The sequence below is a fragment of the Quercus lobata genome, chromosome 11 (assembly GCF_001633185.2).
Source record: "Quercus lobata isolate SW786 chromosome 11, ValleyOak3.0 Primary Assembly, whole genome shotgun sequence".
NCBI lineage: Eukaryota > Viridiplantae > Streptophyta > Magnoliopsida > Fagales > Fagaceae > Quercus > Quercus lobata.
In genome coordinates, this window is record NC_044914.1 from 46,519,318 (window position 1) to 46,527,134 (window position 7,817).

Below are 7,817 nucleotides of genomic sequence, written 5' to 3' on the forward strand. Positions count from 1 at the left end.
ACTCCTCTTCCTCTTTGGGTCAGTGGGTTCAGGTCGAGGAGGTAGAGTGGATTGGGGAGGGGCAGGAAGTTTTGGTCGGGGAGATTGTGACTGCGACAGGGAAGGAGAAGACCTAGTCTGGACAGGCTGGGGCTGTGGTGGGGGAGTTAGAGCACTGGATTGCGACCTTCCTTGCACACCCTTCCCTGGATGGCCCTCAAGCAGGTCAAACAAGCTGTTCGGGGGCTTTCTCTTAACACCCATCTCCGCCCGAGAAGATGTCCCCACTAACAACAGTTCCGCCTCGGACAAGTCAGGGTCACCAAAGTCACCAAAAGGATCCTCGGATGGATCAGCTTGGTCAAATACACCGAACCCCTCTTCGGATAAGCCCAAATCACCCTCGTCCTCCGCTACGTGGTGGGACGGAGAAGAGCCCGCTAACGGGATGCCCTCCGGGACGGGAGATCCTTCAGAGATCAAAAACCCGTGCTCGGCTACAGTGATTTTCTGAAGTAGAGGATCGTTAGCCCTGATCACGTGCTTCGTGGCGGCAAATGACTTCTGGATAAGATCGTACCCTAAGATTTTGTGAGCGGCTCTGACTTGGTTGTCCTCTTCGTTTACAAAAACCACCACCTTAAGAACGGTTTCCAAATCCTCTCGGTTGGTCAGATGAAAGTGCCATTGAAAGGCTTGTGGATCTGCAAAAAGAAGGCATGTTCATAGTTAGTAACCGAACCACACAAATTACGACGGCACAAAAGATTAGCCCCCTCCTACTCTCTGCACCCCACCTGGTTCTCCCTCCACAATTGGGCAAGGAAGGCCATCATGCCACTCTCCAGATACAATAAAAAAGTCCTTGTTCAATCCTTTGCTGGACTCGGAGAGGCACTGGATTAGCCAAACCCTATCGTCTCTCGTCTTCATGTAATAGGATTTGCCCCTCAAATGTTGGAGGTTGTAGCACCAGTTTACATCATGATGGGTCAGTCTTAGCCCCATTTTTTCGTTTAAGGAGTCCACACAACCTAGGATCCTAAACACATTAGCAGCGCATTGGGTGGGAGCTAATCGGAAATGCCTAAGGTAATTCCTCATTTTCGGCCCCATGGGGATTCTCACACCCCCCCTTTATAAAGGCGAGAAGGGGAATCACCACCTCGCCCATTCTTCTCTTAAGATGCCACTCCCCCTCCTTACAGTACCTCAAACTCACATTGGGGGGTATCCTATAGTCGGCGATGAACTTTTCCATCGCCTCTTTGGTTTCAACTAACTTTTTTAATTTAACCATCTCTAGGAACTGCTAAACAGACTCAGGGGATGACGGGAGAAGTAGAGGAGTAAGAGAAAAATAAACCTAGAAGAGAGAAAGCACGAGTTAGTGAGAGCAGAAAATTTACAGAAAGGAGGCAAAGTTCCTCGGACAGACTTTTTATGCTGGAGAGAGACTTGAGTTTGGATGGAAGTTTGACTGAACCTAGGGTATGTGCGCTAGAACACTTAAGTGCGAAAGTAAAGAGACAAATCAGTTCTAAAAATTATTTATACTTCCCATCAAAAGTAACTGTGCGAATTTTCCCGCCCATAAAGGTAAAGAAATCTCCACCGTTAGATTACCATCGCATCGTTGAACGTGGGAAGTACAGAGCCACCCGCATTTAATGAAGACGCGCTTCACATACCAAGGCGCCAAGAATGTGTCTCGGGCAGACGAAAAGTCTCTGGTACTGATAGATGACAAGGATTGTCAAGCTATGACAGAGGCATGATGTCATTAAAACCCTCCTCTCCGTCCAAGGAGCCGAACAGCAGGGTTTTGAGGGGTTATTGTGGGGTCAGAGAATTTGTGACCTCGACCCACTTTACCTTAGGGCCCAAGGTACGCGTCGAGAAGAGGCGTTGCCGAGGACATGCAGCGAAAGTCCAAATGGCCTAGAAATGCAGCCGAGGACAATCCTGTCCTCGGCATCCCAAAATCTAGAATGGAAGAACGGCACGCCATCAAAGGCAGCCCCCAAAGCACTCCCAGAAGAAAAGACGAGTACAGTAGGACTCGCATGGGAGTACAGTGTGAGTGCGATTCAAGGAAAAACTGTCACCTCTGCATTGAATGCGCCAACAAACGTCCTGGCCACATTAATGGGAAAAGACCCCTGAATAGTGTGGCTTCGGTTATTGCAACTAACAAAAAGTGGGGGAAGGCAGCTGATGAGACAAGCACTTGAATAGTTACCTGCTTGATCAACCAGATAGAAAGTCAGGATCAACTAGGAGGGGCTATATAATGTAAAAATTCGTCCAAAGGAAAAGGGGGGGTGAAAAAAGAAAGAGTATTATGTATCGTCTCTAGGATCATTGTAACCTAGTGTAAAAAAGAATAATAAGAACATTAAACTCCTTGGACGAGGTCTAAGGACCAGAGCTACTCAGGCCGAGCCGAGGAGAAAGTCTTCTTAGATAAGTTCAATTCACCCCTGTGCAATCATCATGAACACCATGACTAATGACTATTCGTTCACCAAGGCCTAGCCTTTTAGCCCACTCTCTACAAATTTATTGTTTGGACCTTTAACGTTCGAATCCAATACCAATTGGGGATCGACACAAATTGAGTCCTTACAATGATTAATAACAATCAACATAAAACAAACACCATAGATTAAAATGGTAACATATCTAAAAGAAAGTTGAATGATCTATAACTTCTTCTTTTTTAATAAGTAATTTTATTTTTCATAAGCTTATTAGCTAATTTGTTTTCTTATAATATTTTATTTTATTTTTTCTTCTAAAAACATAAATGTACCTCGACCAATTTTCAGCAAATATGCTTTTCTCAAGAAAAAATTAATCCAAATCAAATATCTGAAGAAGCATCTCAAGTTTTACACAAGTATCTGAAGAAGAAATTATAAGAATGAAAAATATTTTCTGTATTCTTCTTCATGAGAGCCATCAAGGATTTTCTTCTCGTTCAGCCGCTTTGAGAAGCATCTCTTATAACAAATTCTCAAAAGATGCCTAAAAAACACAAGCTAGCTTACAAAATTGACACAATAATTAACTATATGAGATGTTGATAGCTTCTAAATTTCAAAATGTTAAAAAATCCTTTACGAACTCCACTAAACATATCAACAAGTGTAAAGAGTTTGGCAGTTTGCTAACATCCAAATAGGATATTGAAAAAAAAAGCAGATATAGCAACATTAGAATTTTTTTAATTTTTTTATGAACATTAGAAATATTTATATTAAAAAAAAAAAAATCACACATTCATTAATTCCATGATCATAAATCCTATAACAGTTTGAAGTTTCTGATGGCAAAATACATCAACATATAAAAGCAATCGCAAGTACTGATACAGCTTTACAAGCTTTTATTAGGCCGCGAAACTCAATCCTACTACTACAAACACAATACCACCTAAAATGGCTGCTAGAGCAGTTACTTCAACATCGATAGTTTTCAAGAAACCCTCAAGTCCTATCCAGCCATTACTAACCTGTGAACAATTAAAATTTCCCCCCCAAAATTACACAAGTAGTAAAAGAATATTTGGCAACACAGCAATATTCTTAGTCAGCTCTGGACTGGCCAGCTCGAGAAGACAAGATAATGCCGACAATAAGCCCGTAGAGGGCAAGTGCTTCAGCAAAGATGAGAATAAGGATCATTCCAACAAAAAGTTTTGGCTGCTGTGCATTAGCTCTGCAAAACAGAATCATCTACTCAAAGGGGGCACAAATTAATGGAAATTAATGAAACTTGCAGATACAGTTGAATTCACTATGAACTTAAATCCAAAAAAAGGCAACCTCAAAAAGTCATCAAAGTTCTAGAAATTAATTCAGAAATTAAGGAAACATAAAAACCTGAATGATCACATACACTTCAATAATGCATTAATTAATGCAACTGTTGTACATGAAATTTACAATTGATGAGCTACGCCTAACATTAACTTTTCCTTCCTTAAAAAAAAACATAAGAAATGTGGCCACAGAGGGAGAGAAAATAGACTTATGCCAAATGTCATAAAACTGATTACCACTTTACCAAGGCTTTTAAAAATAATAATAATAATAAATATAATTTTGATATCAACCCTCAACAGAGAAAATTGATAATTAACTAATATCATTATTATTATCATCATTGTTGTTGCTGTTGTTGTCCAGTTTTATTAATTAGTATCATCATTTTTATTGTTAATGAGATTCAGTCTCCTTTGCCCATGAGACAAGGGATCATACTGAGTCATCATGATGTAATGCTGATACTTGATCTCAAATAGATCCTAATTTGATGATCATTAAAATGAAGTGATAAATGACTAAGATGGCTGCCCTAAGTCACCCTATCCAAGGCCAATTCAAGCATGTGGTGTGGGGCATGATAACTCAGTAGTCAGTACTCTACAAGGTTCTATGCATCTCAGACCACGATTTACATCCAGCCAAACACTCCTCCCCACCAGAGGAGGGGGGAAGGAGGCAGATTGCTTATAAAGGCATTTCTTTTACTCACCTTTAAAAAAATAAAAATAAATAAATGGTAAGTTACACATGCACCCTGTGGGTCTGCCCTTAGAATAATTCATTCTATTAGAGTGCTAAAATATAAAATGAAAACACTGCCAAGATTGATGAGTTGATAAAACATCTAATCAATCCTGGGTGGCTGAGTAGCTCTCAACATTCGGAGTCAGATAGGTCCAAATGGATGTTAAGAGCTGGCAACCAACCTTCAAGATGCAGTACATTATCATCTAATCAAATGAAGGATAGTTGTTCTTTATAATATAATACACCTATAATATCTTAGACTACAATCTCCTATGTAGCCAATTCAAGTCCTGAAAATTAACTATCCATACAAATGAACCAATAAGTAACTTAGGAGTATAAATCAATAAGCGTTCCGAAACTGAAGCACAGAGCAAGCAACAATTAACTTCAAGAAAATACCCCAAATCCCAGAGCCACCCAAAAATGAAATCCACAATTCAGTAAACAAAAAATGATGATAACAGGAACCAATTGATACAAGTGCATACAAATACATATAAGAGATTAGAAATATACCTAACACCAGCATCACCAACAATACCAATCGCCATACCGGCAGAGAGCCCAGCAAGACCACAAGAAAGACCAGACGAGAGATGAGCATAACCATCAAAAAGGTAATATGACTTGGCCTTTGGGTTAATCCCAGTACTAATGATAACGGCAATAATAAGTCCGTAAATACCCAACACTCCAGCCATAACAACTGGAACAATGGACTTCATCACCAGCTCAGGCCTCATCACACCCATTGATGCCACACCAACACCACTCTTCGCTGTCCCATAAGCTGCTCCCATACCTAAATACCCACCACAAACCAAAAAACTTAACCAAAAACACAGCATACAGTAACATAATACCTCACATCTTTTCGTGGTCCTATTAGCCTAAGTTAAACAATCTAGGCTAAATTAGATATTTTACCCTCTAACTTTGACTTATTTTCAATTCAGTTCTTCGCATTTCAATTTTTTTTCTTTTCTTTTCATTTCAGTCCTTTAACTTTAATCTGATTTCAAATTAGTCCTTCTGTCTAATTCCATCCAACGTCTTCCTTAGTTTACGTATTTCTTACTTTCCAAAACAAAGTCATTTTGGTGGACTTAATAAAATGGATTGGATGGAAGGACATTATTGAAAATGAATAGCGGTTAAAAACTGAATTTGAAAACATGTCAAAGTTAAAGGGAGTAATTTGCAATTTAGCTAACAATCTAAAAATGAAAATTGTACTAAGATAAAAAAAATTGCTCTAATATCTACACAAACCAACCAAACCACACTAAAAACTCATCAAAGTTTCAAAATTTCAATGTGATCTACACCAATTAAACTCAATTGACTCTTTAAAAATCAAATCTTGAATTGTCCACAGCTTGATTTCAATGCTAAGCATTTTATTATAGGTAAGAATAATTTTATTAAAAAAGACTAATTCAATTTCAATAATATGCATCAAACTAAATTGAGGGGTACATGATCTTTCTTCGAACTAAATGTAAGAATTAATCCAATTGAACACTTCAAAAAATCAAATTCCTACATAATTCAAACTGATCACAAAGCTTTTTCACTTTTTTTTTTTTTTTTTAAAATATTCATTTCAGTTCTTCCGTCTAGTTCCGTCCAAACTCTTAATTTTAGTATTTTTCACTTTCGAAAACAAAGTCATTTTGGTGGACTTAATAGTTAATAGTGCGGATTGGACGGAAGGACTACATCGAATAATTAATTGTTAAAGGACTGAACTGAAAAAACGTCAAAGTTAAAGGGCGTAATTTGTAAATTTGCCAAAAAAATCTAAGATTGAAAAATTGCACTTAAGATCTACACCAACCAATCAAACCACAGTTAAAACCTCATCAAAGCTTCAAAATTTCAATACGATCTACACCAATCAAACTCAAATCGAGCATTTTCCACGGCTTGATTTATCAAAACTAAGCATTAAACTCAATCGAACATCATACGATCTTGTTTCGAACTAAAATTTAATTTAACTAATCAAATTGAACGCTACCAAAAAAAAAAAAAAAAATCAATTCGAAGCAATCACAAAGAGCTACATAAAACGAACGATCCGATAATCGAATTATCTAAATTTCATTATACCAACAAAAAAAAAAAAATTCAATAAATATGTGATTCGATCTAAATGAAGAAATGGTAAAAGTTAGCTAGGGTTAAAGAGAAAATTTACAAGAGAAAACGAGTGCTGCGGCTGCGCCGAGGAAGCCGAAGAACGGTGCCGTTTCATCGCCGCTGAATGATGAACCCGAAGACATTGTTTTTTGGTTCTTGATCGGTGGTGGATCTGCAACGACGTCGTTCAGATCTCAGAGTTTCGGATCTCTCTCTCTGTTTTGATTCCGTACAGAAAAAAAAAAAGGTGTGGAAGAGAATGCTTCAACTACTTTATAAGCTGTTTTGTATTTATATATATATATATATATATATAGATAAATAAATAAATATAAATAACTATTTTATAAGGACACCTAGATAATCAATACGACACCGTAGTGGATTTTTTTGGGGGGTGGGGGGAGAGTGAAGGTTTGGTGTGCTTGGGCTGACTTGGGCTTGGGTTTGGGCTTTTTGATGATTCGGCCTCGAAGTCTCGAACCAACTTCGAATATGTTTCAACATTTTTAGAGATTCTATACAAAGAATAAAATGATGAAGAAGCTGCAATGTAAATTTGTATAAATTGGGTAATAGAGTTAAAAATCATCGAGCTAATAGTACATACAAAAAAAAATTTGACAACAATCTTTATATTTGTTAATGTGGCAAGTTTTTTATTGATTTTTATTTGGGTTGATCATTGACATCACTTTTTTATCTATCACTAACAATCTGTCATATCAATATATATTAAATTTGTTGTCAATTTTTTTTTGTGTCAATAGACTTTCTCAAAACCATTACACTGTAGGAATTGGGATTTTGAGTAAATTGTATGATCTTTCGGATATAGGCATTGTCAATTGTATGAGAACAATCCATTTAAGTCTTAACTTTACCAAATTGTGAGGAAGACAAATTTGATATGGACTTAATGTAGTGGTATAGCCTCTTATCAAAAAAAAGTAGTGTTGTAGCCAGTTCATAGTAAAATATGGTTATATTGTCACAAATTAATTTTAATTAGGCCCCCTTGACATCCATGAACGGAAGCACTTTTGGAAATTGAAGATTCATGCGAGATTTTAAGTTCTTGCTATGGAACAACATTGTATGGAATATCCT

The 7,817-nt window shown here is 37.5% G+C and overlaps 1 protein-coding gene across 1 annotated transcript; it reads right to left on the minus strand.

The window, feature by feature from the left end:
* Positions 1-3,247: 3,247 nt before the first annotated feature.
* On the minus strand, positions 3,248-6,984 carry LOC115968595 (V-type proton ATPase 16 kDa proteolipid subunit). The gene is made up of 3 exons (XM_031088020.1): positions 6,766-6,984; positions 5,079-5,364; positions 3,248-3,702 (listed from the first exon to the last, which is right to left on the minus strand). The coding sequence occupies exons 1-3, from the start codon at positions 6,848-6,850 to the stop codon at positions 3,570-3,572; spliced, it is 504 nt and encodes a 167-aa protein (XP_030943880.1). The 5' UTR covers positions 6,851-6,984; the 3' UTR covers positions 3,248-3,569.
* Between the last annotated feature and the right edge of the window lie 833 nt (positions 6,985-7,817).